The 16,136-nt window shown below is 51.0% G+C and overlaps 2 protein-coding genes across 2 annotated transcripts in view; one reads left to right on the plus strand and one right to left on the minus strand.

Annotated features, from left to right (window-relative positions):
• Nucleotides 1-16,136, plus strand: part of LOC143831597 (olfactory receptor 2G3-like) — an 87,124-nt gene that overhangs the window by 32,508 nt on the left and 38,480 nt on the right. The window contains exon 4 of the mRNA XM_077324703.1: nt 15,003-15,070. Within this exon, the coding sequence (XP_077180818.1) occupies nt 15,003-15,070 (68 nt within the window). The remainder of the gene's footprint in view (nt 1-15,002; nt 15,071-16,136) is intronic.
• On the minus strand, nt 6,278-15,958 carry PPP1R11 (protein phosphatase 1 regulatory inhibitor subunit 11). The gene is made up of 3 exons (XM_077324731.1): nt 15,717-15,958; nt 13,084-13,192; nt 6,278-7,767 (listed from the first exon to the last, which is right to left on the minus strand). The coding sequence occupies exons 1-3, from the start codon at nt 15,780-15,782 to the stop codon at nt 7,547-7,549; spliced, it is 396 nt and encodes a 131-aa protein (XP_077180846.1). The 5' UTR covers nt 15,783-15,958; the 3' UTR covers nt 6,278-7,546.

The raw sequence follows: 16,136 nt of genomic DNA on the forward strand, positions 1-16,136 counted from the left end.
TGTCATATACAGAACGTTCCTTCCCACCCGGCACGAATTCACACGTTTGAAATTTTCAGTACTGATCGTACAACACATTCACCAGCAGGTCAAGAACATCAGCGCTGACTGGTCGGGGGGAAGAAATTCCAGTGGCACACAGCTGAGTTTCTCCAGGGGAAAGCTGCAGCCTCATTCCCTGGCCGGGACTTCTCACTGCTGCCTGACGGGCAGGAATCCAGCAGGCAGAGCCTCAGGGAAAGACTCGATTTCTAAACCTTCGGGAACTTGAGCGTCTAGTCGAGACACAAGAATGGGCCTCGTAAGAAGGGTGGCAAGGGCGACACGGAAGGGAACGTAGCCTGTTGCGATGACTTCATGCCTCAGAGCCGAGTCCTGACACGTACGCACGTTCTGGGTCTGCTCTGATCCTCGGTTTAAATTAAGACGTCTACTGAAGGCGGCCAGAGACGATCCACTGGCACGATAAGGGCGTGTTGACAGTCTCTGTGGGAAGGACTGGCTTGTAAAATGCTCTGCCCGGGACTCCAGAGATGAGATAGGAACCAACCTCTCCGCAAGGTTCTTGAGCTTCGGGATTTCCACACTTTTTAGACACCTTCCTTTCCTTGTTGGTCAGCAAATGGCTCTAGCAGAGTTGGGGGGAGGGGGGGAGGGATGCCAGCCTCCAGGCGGGACCTTGGGACCCCTCCGATTCACAGCTCAGCTCCGAGCAACAGAAATCAGTTCCCTTGGAGAAAATGGTTGCTTAGAAGGGAAATTGTAGGACATTATACCCCCACTGAAATCTCTCCCCTCCCCAATCCCTGCCCTCTGTAGGATCCACCCCCAAGTCTCCAGTCTTCCCCCACCCAGAGCTGGCAACCCTAGCTAGGGCAGGGAGGGACAGGGACTAAGTTGATGGCATTTCCGTGGTCCTGGTCAAAGGGGAGGGTGCAGACCGGGGCGAGTCACGTGACTTTCATGTGATGCTTAGACTGACTTTGGGTGTGGCCAGAGAGGCCAGTGGGACCCTGCCTGGTGACCCGCAGGCGAATGCCCAGGGCTTTCAGGGAGATACCAGAATGATCACTTGACAAACACAGGCTGTTTCTGAAAGCAGGCGAGAAGTTTGCCTTTGAATGCTGCCTACCTGAAAAAAAGTCGAGGTTTGCCAACTCCAGATGGCGAAATCCCTGGTGATTTTGGGGAGGTGCAGCCTAGGAAGGGCAGGGTAGCAGAGGGAATGGCCCTCAGGAGAGCATAATGCCAGACGGCCCACCCAGCATGGCGTAGTGGTTAAAAGCAGTGGCCTATTATTATTATTATTATTATTATTATTATTATTATTATTATTATTATTATTAGATTTATATCCCGCCACTCCCTTGTGGCTCGTGGTTTGATTCCCCACTTCTCCACGTGCAGCCAGCTGGGTGGCGGTAGGCCAGGCACAGTTCTCTCAGAGCTTTCTCAGCCCCACCTACCCTGCAGAGTGCCTGCTATGGGGAGAGGAAGGGGACTGTTAAGCTGCTTTTGAGACTCCAATGGGTAGTGTATAAAAAAACTAGCTCTTCTTCCATGGAAGCAGGCATTTTCTCCAGACCAGGATCTAGTTTGGAGAGCCCGTCATTCCAAGATATCACCAGGCCCCACCTGGAGGCTGGCAACCATTGGAAGTTCTCTTAACAACAAGCCAGGAACCTGTCAAGGAGGCTGTTTGTTCTATTAGCCCTGGGAACATACGTATTCTTTCATCGTGTTTGGAGGTATGCGATGATGTCTCAGCTCTCCCTCTCCAAGTATGATGCAAAGCTCTGAGCCCTTCAGGCCGGGCCTTGCCAAGGTAATTAACACACCTGCATTTTGTGAGGTTTGCTGAAAAACTCAGCTTTTATATGTACCTGCCTGCTCAGGAACCCCACCTGGATTCTTCTGATGCTAGGCCAGTCTGCCTCAGCACGTCTGTGGGGAGGAGGAGGGGGGATGAGGAAACGGGAGGTTGCACAGCCAAATTTGGGGGCTAGAAAGGATCCATGTTTTTGTAGGTCTTTGTGTGCCAGCTGCTAAGAGAAAGCACAAAGGGAGCAGGCAATCAATGTTGTTGAGGTGGGAGCTCAGAGTTTCTGGTGCACCTTGAATATCTGCATTGCATGTCTCTGCTTTCCTTTGCAAAGGAATAGGAGAAATAAAATCTATTTTTTGCTTGGCAAGTACGATAAAACTGAATAACAGGAACAGAAGCAACAACACTAAGAATTCCACTGAATACAGACCACAGGGGGGAAAGTGTGGCATAAAAACAGTGCCTCATCAATGCATCCTCAGGGTGTAAAAAAAGAAAAAGGGTTGCCTCTTTATTTCTATTATATGCTACTCCTACAATCACATGTGCTCGACCAGTGAGGGCCAGATGATCTATAGTGGGCATCTGGCCTGGAGTGGCTTCCGTCAGAACCAGCTACCAAAGCTTGAGTGAAGCTCCGCTTGATCAGCCCCAAGTCAGTCTCCTTTCTCGCTGACACCAACGGGGTAACCTCAGAGGCCCCAAAATGACCCAGAGGACAACGCCTCCAGCTGATGTCTGAATACCTCTTAATCTACATAGCATCTTGTGTAAATGCCACATGCGGGCCATTCTGAAGCCGAATCTACGAGAATGGCCTAACTACAAAGCCGTGGAAACGCAAAACACAAAACAAAAAGCCCATCATGCCTGGAGTGCAAATGACGGAAAGATGGTCTGACTCCTGGTGACAGAGGAGGAGGGTGGGAAGAAGGAAGGTGCATGTTTGAAAACTGGAGCACAATCATTTTGTTATACTGCAGACCTGCAGCCCTATAAACTCACCCCCATCCAGCAAAAGGAATCAGCTTCCATGGAAATGGGTACCAATAAAAGCAGGCTTCCTAATACTGACGTGGAACTTCATTTCCTGTAATTTCAACCCAATCCTCCCAAGTCCTCGTCTCTAAAACTGCAGGAAACAAGTCGGCCCCCTCTTCAACATGTCTGCCTTTGACGTGATTTACAGGCAGCAGATGTGAATCCAGAAGGCTACGGTTGATTAGAGAACCTCTTTGCCTTCCCTACTCTCTATTCAACATAATGCATGCAAAACAGGTAAACTTAACGACCGCATGCTAAATTACTATGCAAAGCTTCCTAAATTTATACTCCTTGGGACAGGGCTGTTCTTGCTGCAGAATCTGGCTTGCTGGGACACGCATCATCCTGCATAGAAGCGGCCCATTCATCAGCAAACAGGGAATCTGGACCCTGCAGGACAGAAGGACTCCATTGCACTTTGGCTATATTAGGGAAGAAGAAGAGTTGGTTCTTATATGCCGCTTTTCCCTACACGAAAGAGTCTCAAAACGGCTTACATTCACCTTCCCTTTCCTCTCCCCACAACGGACACCCTGTGAGGGAGGTGAGGCTGAGAGAGCCCTGAGATTACTGCCTGGTCAGAGCAGCTTTCAGTGCTGGGGCGAGCTCAAGATCACCCAGCTGGATGCATGTGGGGGAGTGCAGAATCGAACCCAGCATGCCAGATTAGAAGTCCGCACTCCTAACCACTACACCAAGCTGGAAGTGTTTTGTAGCAAGTAACCTGACTGCCTGTGTTCATTTGCAGCAGCCCCTTAATGCTTCACCCTGAAGAGACCTGCCAGCCTCTCCTGATTGAATCAAACACATCTCCCTTAGATTCACCCTAAACCTTTTGCCCTCATCCTTTTGCACAACAGAAGTTCAATCATAGAGTTGGGACCTCCTGGGCCGTCTAGTCCAACCCCCTGCACTATGCAGGACACTCACATCCCAATCACTCATCTACTGTAACCTGTCACCCCCTTGAGCCTTCAAAGAATCAGCCTCTCTGTCAGATGGCTGTCTAGCCTCTGTTTAAAAATTTCCAAAGATGGAGAACCCACCACCTCCCGAGGAAGCCTGTTCCACTGAGGAACTGCTCTAGCTGTCAGGAACTTCTTCCGGATGTTGTGACAGAATTTCTTTTGCATTGATTTCATCCCACTGGTTCAACAAACTTTGCTTTATCCTTGTTGTTTTGTTTCTTTCGCTGTCAAGTTGCAACCAGCTTGTGATGACCCTGCAGGACGGTTATTCAAGGCGAGATCTGCTCAGAGGTGGCTGGCCACCGACTGCCTCTCCATAACAACCCTGGTAGTCCTTGGTGGTCTCCCGTCCAAATACCAACCAGGGCTGAGGTGGCTGTTTCCAAGATCTAAGGCAGGGGTAGTCAAACTGCGGCCCTCCATGGATTACAATTCCCAGGAGCCCCTGCCAGCATTTGCTGGCAGGGGCTCCCGGGAATTGTAGTCCATGGACATCCGGAGGGCCGCAGTTTGACTACCCCTGATCTAAGGAGACTGGGCTATCCTCCAGGGCTAGTACCCGGTTTTTTTTATATGCCACTTGCCTGCCCTCTAGTGGTGAGACCAAGAGTTTTCATCAAGTAACATTTGTTACACGGACCTCACACTTGAGTTTAAAGCAGCGTCGGGTTCTGGCTCAGATTTCATACAAGCTGAGACCTTCATTGGCCTCTTGGCCTCGACGGCACCTGAGGAAATCAAATGTAATTTGCAGGGTAAAGTCCCTTCATTACATCCCATATATATATAGAAAGCATAGTGCTAGTCCTCCTCGTTGGTTGAAGAAATCACGTGGGCTGATGAGGGGCACAGGAGATGTAAGAAGGGTTGCAGTTTGCTAGAGACAACTTCATTCTTTGCAACATCTTGTCATCTGGTTTCTCAGCACAGCAGGGTGTTTTTTCTCCATTAGCTCAATTTCTTCTGTGATTATAAATATTGTATGCTATTTTATTTTATAAGTAGCTTTAAAGCCCGTTGCATCCGTAAATACAATGGGTGCTAGCATCCCCTTTCCTTCTCTGCCCCCGGCAGCCCTCCTGCCAGCACTCCCCCCCCCCCCCCCCGTCCATAAAGGCCAAGACTTCACAGGCATTTTCGGGCCAGGAAACGCTCCCCCCCCCCCCCCCAACAGACCAACCGACCTCCTCGCCAGGTTTGCTGGGGACCGGTCTGGCCTGTTTCCGGTCCATGGGCCAATCAGGTCATGAGCATCCTGGTTCACGGCCAGAAACAGAGGCCGGACAGGCTCCACCCAGGAGGCCACTGCTCAAATATTAACAGCAGCTAAGTGCTAAAGACTAGGGAAACCACAGATAGCGAGGCCTTGAAACTTTCATCCACACTTCGGCCGAACAACTAGACTGAGGTATTAAATAGTGAGTGTATGCTATCTCTGAAGCCGGCCAGCACGGGAAAATGATTTGCTTTCGGCAGACAATGGGTTGAGTGCAGCACAAAACCAACACTCACGGCAGAGCTCTTGTGCGTGTGGAAAGCTCAAGGGAAAGACTGCAGATTAGCTACTGGCGCCAAGTTGGACTCCTTGCATCGCCACTTGCGTTTCTGCTTGCACAAGATTTTGTGCAACCTATTTCCAGGCAGGAGGATATGCAGAGAGGAAAATGCTGGGCATTACACGAGATCTTGCACTAGGAGAACTGTGGAAAAGTCTGCTTGTGGTTCCATTCGCAAAGAACTCTAAAAAGAGCCAATGAAGCAGCTTTCTTTTACGACAAGAGCCAACAGGAAATAGCCATGTTACTGCTGAGCAAGGTTCTTGATCACTATTATTTGATGCACCGAAGCTTACAAGGGCAGGCTCCCTAGTGGCCAGCTATAAACCCCCCTCCCATGAAGCTCCTTTCCCCAAGTGAGCCGCCTTGGAAGACGCTGTCCAGTTTCCCTCGCTTCAGCAGGCAGACAAAAGCAACCTCATCCCTCATCCCAGTTGGGGAACGGGAACCTCACTACTGTTTCAGCCAGGGTTTCATGAAACCTCACCCCTGTGTCACATCTGTCGGACAAATTTTGGATCCATGCACAATTGAAGAAAGGAGCCTTACACAGGAAGGTGGGAAGTCAGCAGAAGGAAGAAGAGCTTTTTTAAATACCCCCTTTTCACTGCCCAAAGGGGTCTCAAAGCGGCGGGTAGGTGGGTTTGAGAGAGCTCTGAGAGAACTGCTCTACAAGAGCAATTCTAAGAGAGCTGTGACTGGCCCAAGGGCACCCCATTGGCTGCAGTGGGAACGAAACCCAGTTCTCCAGATTAGAGGCCGGCGCTCTCCAGCCGCTATGTCTGCCCCCTGCTGTGAATTATTTTATGCTGCTGATTTAACCGATCACTGCTTGATACTGAAATGGCTTTATTGTTGAGGATTCTCAGACTTGGAACTCATCATTCATTTTCAAGTGTGTATTTTATTAGTTTCTGTCTTTGTTTGGTTGGCCAGCCCCCAAGCAAAATTTTGGAGAGGCAGCATAAGAAATATTCCGGACTAAAAAAAAATAGTGACAGCGTGTCGTCCATCTCACTGTGGGAGAGGATCAATGGTTTCGGTTGGCCCACCTGGACCCTCTTGGGGCTGGGCCCAGCATCTCAATTTGTCTCAAATTCCATGGGAGAGCAGGATTGTTCACGCCTCCTTCCCCGAACTACTCAATCACCCGCATCTCAAGACACGTTGAAATGCTTTACAATCCCAGCCACATCTGGCGGACCCAGCTCCCCATTTCAGATTCCCTTTCACTTCCACCCTCCAAAACAAGACAATCTCTCAGAGGTTTCCACAGCATCTTTGGAGGGGGGCAGGGAAAACACATTTCAAACAACAACTACAACAAAAACCAGAGGGAACAGATACCCTCTCGGAAAGACACGTCTGCAAATAACAAAGGTAGTCAGATAGAAACAAGGAAGTGGAATCAAGGCTTATATTTCTGCGTTCCGGAAAAATTTAGGGCAGTGCAGAGAACGGGAGGCTACCCGAGAGGCGGCTGTGTGTCACGCTAAACTCCAAAGTGGTGACCGAGCAGCAAGAGGGGGGGAAAGGGGGGGAGTAGGAAAGGGATACAGATGGTGGCAGTGGGGCTGGTACCCAGAGGGGGTCTTTACAGCTGAGGCACGGAGGGAGAGAGGGAGCAAAGGCAGTGTACGGAAAGGCAGAGAGGCACGTAGGGAGCTGGGTGCTGGCAGGAACGGGAATCATGGGGGACCGGCCAGAAGGGAAAGGGGCCACTCGTGCTGGCCAAAGGGGCTCCATCCCTGCCCTTCTCTAAGCAGCACCCGTTGGCCACCTGGTTCATCACCAATACAAATATTTAATGGAGAAGCAGACTAAAAAAAAAAAAATCAGCCAAGGAACCCGGATGGCTCTGTCAATACATTCCACGTGGGGCGGGACGGGCAGCACCAGACGGACTCACCAGCCACAGAGAAGACGACGACAGCAGCAGCACTGGCACGAGACAGACAGGGAGCGGGATGCGTGTGCCCCTCCCCCCCAGAGTTGGCATGGCGTGAGCACCGGCACAAGACGGGGGGGGGGGGGGAGCTGGATGCATGTGCCCTGCCTTGCCCTCCCCTCCCTCCCCCTTCGCCCCGGAGCCGGGGCAGCATCAGTCCCTGGTTGGAGACGGGGCTTTCCTCCCCGCCGTGGCAGGGCGGGGCTCAGTGCTGCATGGCCCCGGCGTGGTTCTGGTCGGGCGGCTCTGACTTCTTGGGGCTGTCCTCTGAAGGACCGGCGTCGCCTGCTTTATCCCGCGCTTTCCCCCGCTGGCCTTTCTTGTGGCCCCGGATGCAGTGGGCGTTGCCGCAGCCTTCGTCGTCCTCGTCTTCGCTCTCCGTCGAGCTCTCGCCGAAAGCCCGTGGCTTCTCGTAGATGCAGCAACCTGCAGAGGGGTGGGGGAGAAGAGCAATTGGGGAACAATTGGGGATGGGGGGGGGAGAGAAAGGAAAGGAGGCGAGAAGATGGAAGCGGAGGGGGGGGGAACCGTATCATGCAGAGGGATGAAGGGGTGGGCGGACGAGGTGCGGCCCGTTTTTAACAAGTGGTGGGACGAAAAGGGAATCGGAAACGTGGGAGAGGGAAGTGCAATCGCAAGCCAAGAGGTCAATGCAAAGCAGGAAAGGAGAGCGGCCGGAAGGGAGAAGAGAGACAAGGAAAGAAAATCAGAACTCGCCATCTGGCAGTCATTCGCACCTCTGGGGGAGCAGCAGCCCTGAAGGCCTCTCTCGTACAGGACTCCCCGCACTTAAGAGAGCCACTGAGGTGTAGCTCCTCCGCAGGCAGGCAGCCAGCCAGCCGGTTGACCCTGGGCCAGTCACAGTTCTCTCAGAGCTCTCTCAGCCCCACCTAACCTATACGGCGTCTGTTGTGAGGAGAGGGAGGGAAAGGTGTTTGTAGGCCGCTTCGGGTAGCGAAAAGCGGGGTACAAAAATGCAGCTCTTCTTCTGGGAGAAGGAAATGAAAATGTGGGCCCTGTTCCTCTAGTGTGATTCTCCCCGTATGATGTCAGTTCTGCAAAAACACCCAAGTTTGGCACAAGCCTCCTCATCTTCTGCAGCCCTGGGTCTGTGTGTGTGTGTGTGTCTTGGAATAATTATTTCGTGGGTGCCAACAAACCCATGCCTCAGATGAGGCAAACTATTACTAAACATCCAGGAGAGGCACCACATTACAACCCAACCACTACAGGAGGCTGTCATCAGGTACCAGCAGAGATCCTTTCCTTTATTTGATCTCCTTACTTCCCTTGTTCATCTAGACATGGGAATGGCTGGGGGAGGGGGGGGGGAGACAGAAATTTTGGGGGAGAGGGATAATTTTTCCCAAGCTCTTTTTGGGAAGCCCTACACCGACTCTCCTCTGGAAATATTGTATTAGTTAGATGAACGAACATGCTTTTAAAGATAAGGGGTAGACCAGAAGTGGCCAAACTGCAGCTCACTTGATGTCAGTGGACTACAGTTACCCTGAGCCCCTGCCAGGTGTCCATGGACTACACTTGCTGGCAGGGGCTCATCGTATTTGTAGTCCACAGACGTACAAAGCTCTTAAATCCAAAGTGCTTTTCAGCAGGGGTAGTCAATTTGTGATCCTCCAGATGTCCATGGACTACAATTCCCATGAGCCCCTGCCAGCATTTGCTGGCAGGGGCTCATGGGAATTGTAGTCCATGCACCAGGATACATAATTTCCACAAGAAAGGCATGCAGGGCTTTCACCGCTTCTCAACTTTTGCTTGCCTTCTGTAGTCCTTTGGACCTAATTCTTCCCTTGCTGTCGAAACCTTTCACCTCACCTTCAAACCTGCCTTGTCTGGCCGGAGATTCATAATAATAAAAAAGACCAGAAGGAGGTGGGGCAGAAACTGCACCAGTGACTCAGAGGAAAGCCCTGAATGTTCCACTGAGAACTGAGCTCTCTTTAACCAGATAGCAAAAATTAAGGTGCGTGTTCTAAAGCAGGACAGGGTGCAATAAGCTTGGAGTTTTCGCTCGAGTTACTGGGTATATTTGCAATTTTGCTCGTAGGAGATTGAAGCAATTATAACTTCTAAATGCCAGCGTGGTGTAGTGGTTTAGAGCGGCGGCTTCTAGGCTGGTGAGGTGGCTTGGATTCCGTGCTCCTCCTCCACATGCAGCCTTGGGCTAGTCACAGCCCTGATAGTACTGTTCTGACTGAGCAATCCTGTCAGAAGGTCTCTCAGCCTCACCTCCCTCACAGGGGGTCCATTGTGGGGAAAAGAAGGCGATTGTAAGCCGCTTTGAGACTCCTTTGGGCGGTGAAAAGCAGGGTATAAAAACCAACTCTTCTTCTTCATCTAATTTTGGCAAATATTGCAATTTATACCCCATGAAAGTTACCAATGACACATTTTGCATTGTTAAAGCAGTAAAATTAGTTCAGGATTGCCAAGACAGTAAATTGTGCATGTTTTTCCATTTCCCTCAGAATTTCAATTCACCGTGGCATCACAATTTCCAGAAAATGTACATGTCGCTGCATATGCGCCTAGCACATTCTTATGCCGCTCTCGCACCAAGGAGCTCAAAGCGGCGTTGACGGTTCCCATATCCCCATTTCATCCTCACAATGACTGTGTAAGGGTGAACATGTCTACTTGAGTCATTATAGGATTGGGGTTTTAAACCTGGATCTCCTAGCTGACACTGTGACCCTCCTCTGGCCAAGGGAGCAAACAGAGACAAACAAAAAGATGCTCAAGGAAAAGCAGGGCAAAAGGGGACGATTCCCACACACCCCAGAAAGGATCCAGAAGCATAAGGCCGACTGGGGGAGTCTTGGAATGGATTCCTTGGTGGATGCCAAGAAATTCATGCTTCATAGAATCATAGAGTTGGAAGGGGCCATACAGGCCATCTAGTCCAACCCCCTGCTCAATGCAGGATCAGCCCAAAGCATCCTAAAGCTTCAGAGGAGGCAAACCAGTACTGAACCCCTACCCAACCTTTTCTCCTTAGGCTCACGATCAAAACCCTGACGCTGTCCAAGGACGAGACCTTGAAGGAAAACATGAATGTGACAAAGGACACTCGCTCGATAAATGACATCCACACCTGTTCCCCCTCTCCCCCCAATTCCTGCTTGGTTTCTGGTGCAGACGGAAATGCATCTGGTCAAATCCAGGAAGGCCCTTCAGGGTGCCCCCCAACTCTGTTCACTTCAGCCTGCCCCTTCCCATCCCCTTACTTCCTTTACTTATCAAGCCCCAACCTCACCACAAAGTCACTGACCCACTTCCCCCACCCCTGCCATCTTTCATCTCCCCGTCCTCTGGCCCCTCTCCTGCTTTTTGGACCTAAATGCAGGACACTTACCCTTCCTTTCCTGACCCCCCTTCCGCGGCCGTGCTTCTTACCATCGCTCCCTTCTTCCATCAATTCAGCTACAGCTAAAATCGCCACTCTCCCCCCCCCCCATCCCATTGCGCCTCTCATGTGATGCAGCGCTCTTTGAGCTTTTAGCCAGAATTGCTGAGTGCCCAAGATACCTTGAACGGATGCCAGTTAGCGGCAGTAAATAGACTGAGAAGGGCCGAGGCAGTCTTTTTGCTCTACAAAGGATGTCGGTTCCAACCCAGGGTCTGCCCTTGGGGTTTTATGGAGGGAAGTCATAGCAGGAGACAGACAGGATGGTTGTTTCTCTTTTCTTTCTAGCTTTCAGCTTTGGCCTGGCCTGGTGAGACTGGGACGAGATTACACAGAAGGTTCCTGCATATCGTGTATACATTCTCACCAGGGATCCTCCCCCTCCACTCCCCGATTTCCAATCTGTAGAAATCTGTAAATCTCTACAAACAGAAACCAAGAATCTCAACTTACAGCTACCTTCCTTCCCAGTCCCCACACTCTAATCCAGGGGTGGCCAGAGCTTATTTTATTTCATTTATACTTTGCCCTTCTATCCAATGGGGATGGAAGCACGATTAAATTATTCTCCTCTCCTCCACTTTATCCCTCTAACAAACCTGTCCCTGAGGACTCCTAGCAAGCTTCTGTGGCAGGGCGGGGGATTGGAACCTGGGTCTCTCTGAAGCAACCCTGACCACAATGTCATGCTAGCTTTTGTCGTTCTGCTCTTGAAAATTAGTTTCATGATTAACCGCAGTTTTCCATTATGCAGGCTAGCGCTGCTCAGAATGGGCTGGATCTAGACAGTTTCCACGGGTGAAAATAGGAAGAAGTCCTCTTTGACCACTAAACAGGCTATCCTGGAGACAACGGGGCCTGAATGGACAAAAGCCATGCTGGACAGAGGCAATTATGATGATGAATGATAATAATAGGTATGTTTTTTAATACCATGATTTTCCCTACCCAAAGGAATCCCAAGGCAGTTTACAAACACCTTTCCCTTCCTCATGAGCCTCTTGTGGCGCAGAGTGGTAAGGCAGCAGACATGCAGTCTGAAAGCTCTGCCCATGAGGCTGGGAGTTCGATCCCAGCAGCCGGCTCAAGGTTGACTCAGCCTTCCATCCTTCCGAGGTTGGTAAAATGAGTACCCAGCTTGCTGGGGGTCAATGGTAATGACTGGGAAAGGCACTGGCAAACCACCCCGTATTGAGTCTGGCATGAAAACACTAGAGGGCGTCACCCCAAGGGTCAGGCATGACTCGGTGCTTGCACAGGGGATACCTTTACCTTTTTTCCCCCTTCCTCTCCCCACAGTAGACACCCTGTCAGGAAAGTGAGGCTGAGAGAGCTCTAAAAGAACTGTGACAAGCCCAAAGTCGCCGAGCTGGCTGAATGCGGAGGCGTGGGGAATCAAACCCATAGGTTATGGATTGTTTCCTGTATTGTTTATAAGTTTTATGTAAACCGCCCTGAGCCTCCGGGGAGGGCGGTATACAAATATAATAAATAAAAATAATTTTAAAAGAAACCCGATTCTCCAGATTAGAGTCTGCTGCTCTTTCACCACTACACCATGCTGGCTCAAGGAGGAGAATTTACACAAGACTGAACAACACACACACAAAAAATCTGTCTGGATCTAACCCAAGGACTGCTGCTGACCTCAGCTTTAAAAGTTTAATGTCAAGAATTCTGGGAAATGCCTGGGTTAACCTTGAGGTCACTCTTCTTGATTAATGCATGTCACAGAATTTGTTAAACATTTCATATTTTTGACTGATTGGTTAAACAAGTAACAACGTGACTGTCCACCCCCCAACCCCCCCCCCCCAAAAAAGGGCTTTGTTTCTCTCACTCCAAGGACTAAAATGTTTCTTGAAGTTCATCCAAACTTCTGAGTCTGGGAAAAAAACAGAACCGATAGAAGCACTGTGGGGGAAGGGGGGAGAAGGGACTGATGACTTGGATCCAAGCCCACGGCCTCGCAATGCAGTAGACCTTGCTTCCACACCACCGCTGAGACAAATACTCTGGGAATCCTACCTTTCCTCAACCATCCTAAGGCCAGTCCTCCCTGTTTGCCAAGCTGATGAGTGATGCACCATTGACCTCCACAACTGGCCCTCAAGCTCTAACAGAAACCTAGCTTTCCTATGCTCCTATTAGTCAGTGAGGACATTTCCTTAGGATTCTGTAAACGTATGCCCTCCCACCCATTGGGTCAGAAAGACCCTGAGCAGAGGGATATGTTAACCACAGAAATCAACCGTTCGGCACGGATAGATGGAGGCCCACGCAATGGGACACATAATGAGTGTGCTGCTTACATTTGGACGATCGGCGTCCCAAGTGTTCATTGTCCACCGTGTCACTCGACCACTCCACCTTCTTGGCCGGCTTTCGTTTCCTCAGCTTGATGGTAAGACTGCGATTCTCCTGCAAGGAGGGCAGCGTTGGGGGGAGAAAAAGGAAGAGTTTTCAATTGCGGTGCAAATTAAAAAGATGCACTCCTCTCTCATAAATGTGAGACACTGAATCTGTCCTCTGCTGGCTCGTCTGCTGAAGAACTTGGCACAATGTCCACAGTGCGTTGCAAAAGATGCTCGGAGCATGTCCAAGGCCTGCTGAGTCCGGCCTCCTCGCCTCAGAAAATATCCAAAAGTAAATGAGGAAATGCATCATCAGTGTGGGGGTGGGGGAGAGCTCTCGTTCAGGAAATGTTCTCAGACCTCACTGATCTTCTCAGCCTTGGCAACATCTAAGGAACTGCCAGCATGCTTTCTATAGAGTCAGAAGCCGAGTCAGAGAACAGGCTCACCCAGCTCAGACTGGCAGAACCTTTCCTGGCTCTCAGACACAGAAAGGCATTTCCCCCAATATATTTTTTAGCAGAAGATACCAGGGACTGAGCATAGAATTCTTGTCTACATCAAATGCTTTATCACTGAGCCACAGTCAGTCCCCTTTTTTAAAAAGCCATCATTCTACACCTAAATAAAACCTGGCAACTTGAAAATTAGGACATTGGTTAACTGAATGGCCATCCTAATAGAGCTCCTCTTGCTTTTCTTGTTAGGCTTCACCCATGTGAAAGCCTCCTTAGGCCAAGCGGGATGTGAAGTTACTGACTTTCCTGACCATGGAGCTAAGCTAAAATGGTTAGGTCTTTTGCAGTCCCACCCTGCTGTGTGGTGTTGTGAAACGGCAGTTTTTGTTAAGAAAACAGAAACGGCTCCTGCTTCAGCAAGGGAACTCTGGAGGCTACTGAGGCTCACAGAGGACTCACCACTTTATTGGAGGCATGTATTTCAGTACGATGCATACATTCAGAACACTCCTGACAAAAGGTTATGAAAAATTCACACTGATAAAAAGCAGCGAGGAAGACCACAAAGATCTGAGGTTCTGTCTCATGGACTATAAAATGGGCAGCCCCTCTGTTCAAGCCCCACTCAGGATTGCTGAAGGAGATTAGTGGGTTTCTAGATCCACTCCCACTTCAGTTCTGGTTCCCATGTTGACCCTTCTTTGAATGTTTCGTTCTCCATAATCTCTGCAAAGACTGTCTCCCGTGGCCTGCAGATTCACTGGCTTCTTCATCCTCCGCTCCCAACACCTCTCTGGAGTTGCCATGGTTTCTGCCAAGCAAGAACTACCTTTCTTTCTTGTTACAAGACTGCTCAGCTCTCCTACTCACATCAGACCAAGGGCTCTCCCACATGGCTAAAGGCCACTGGCTGTTCTGGTGAATTCAGGGTTCCCACCCCCAGCCCTAGTTGGTAAGTTAAATATAGCATACACCCTACTATCATAGTGACAATTACTAAGGTGCTCCTGTTTTGCCAGAATGAATACAAGGTCACAGCCTTCCCTATGAGCCTTTCAGGCCTGCTAGTGCTACAGCTTTCAAAATGCCACAGGAGAAACTGGCTGACAGCAGGTTTGATTACCGCCTGCTGAGGCAGCTGGGTGGATTGCACTGATTCTGCTCCTCCTCCCCCCCTTGCACTTATGTGGTGTTCTAGCATTCCAGTCATTTGTACTTGCTTCAAATATATTTCTATATTTACAAAACCTTGCCAAAATCCCGTGGCTGGCCATGACACACAATAAATGGACCACTGACCAAATCCACCAACCTAAACCTCTGACTGTTGCCCTCCACTTTAAAATTCAGCAGACACCTAGACACTCAGCTTACCAATTGCATTTATTCAGATATTTATACTGGTTTTCTCCCCAACAGGTCTCACACCAACTTACAACGCGGCTCTCCCCAACTCCACTGCACCCTCTCAACAGCTACCCTGTGAGGTAGGTTAGCCTGAGGCGGAGGGGCGGCAAAGGGAAGATTCGAACCTGGATCTCACCAGTCACAGCCTGACATTTCTAGCCACACCACCGCGCCCACACTTTGTGCAGCTATTTCTCCAGTCAGGGACTGAGGCTAGTCAGTGCCTGGAGACCCCCACACACAGCATCCTGAGATGGGGGGAAAAGGGGATTTCTCCTCCTCATCATCCCCAAATTCCAGGCCTGGCTGACTAAAACAAGGGGAGTCAAACTGCGGCCCTCCAGATGTCCATAGACTACAATTCCCAGGAGCCCCTGCCAGCGAACGCTGGCAGGGGGCTCCTGGGAATTGTAGTCCATGGACATCTGGAGGGCCGCAGTTTGACAACCCCTGGACTAAAGCTCTCCAGCGCCGCAAGCGACCGGCCCCACAGCAGCCGAGCCTCCGCGTGCTTTCAGCTCCTACCCTTGCGCCGAAAACACGGAAACGGGGCCCAATAAGTGCCCCCGAAGCCTCCAGGCCGCCCGGGGTCCTCCGAACACTCCGAGGTTGCCTCGACAACCGGGGCGGATCGGACCGCAGCCCCCGGCGTTGCCATGGCGCCTGCATCCTCCCGGTTGCCATGGCGATCCGAGTACCTCTCTTCCCCTTCCTCCTCCCGCTTACCGGCTCGGTCACCTCCGTCTCGGTGACGGTCGCGGTGGATCCCACGCCGGCTGTGGACTCGGCCATGCTGGAGGCCTTTCTCGCCGTGGCGCCGGGAGCGGGAGGGAGGGCTTATTCGGAGAGCCCCGTCACGGAGCCCACCCAAATGCGCCCCGCCCTCAGGGAATCGCTCGGGTGCCCCCCTCCCTCGCTCGCCCGTGCGACGCTCGCCGCTCCAGCCCACTTCCGGCGCCGCTTCTTCCTACTTCCGGTGCGCGTCCCGTGCACGGAGAGGTCCCCCCGTCCGGACCCGAGTCACTTCCGCCGTACGCGAAAAAGACGTCTGCGCAAGAGGCTGCCCCAGGCGGGAAGTTCTCCAAGATCATACTATCCCATTACAGCGCTATCCCCTGTGTGTACGCGTATATATATAGATATATA

Source organism: Paroedura picta, chromosome 3, assembly GCF_049243985.1.
Source record: "Paroedura picta isolate Pp20150507F chromosome 3, Ppicta_v3.0, whole genome shotgun sequence".
Taxonomy (NCBI): Eukaryota; Metazoa; Chordata; class Lepidosauria; order Squamata; family Gekkonidae; genus Paroedura; species Paroedura picta.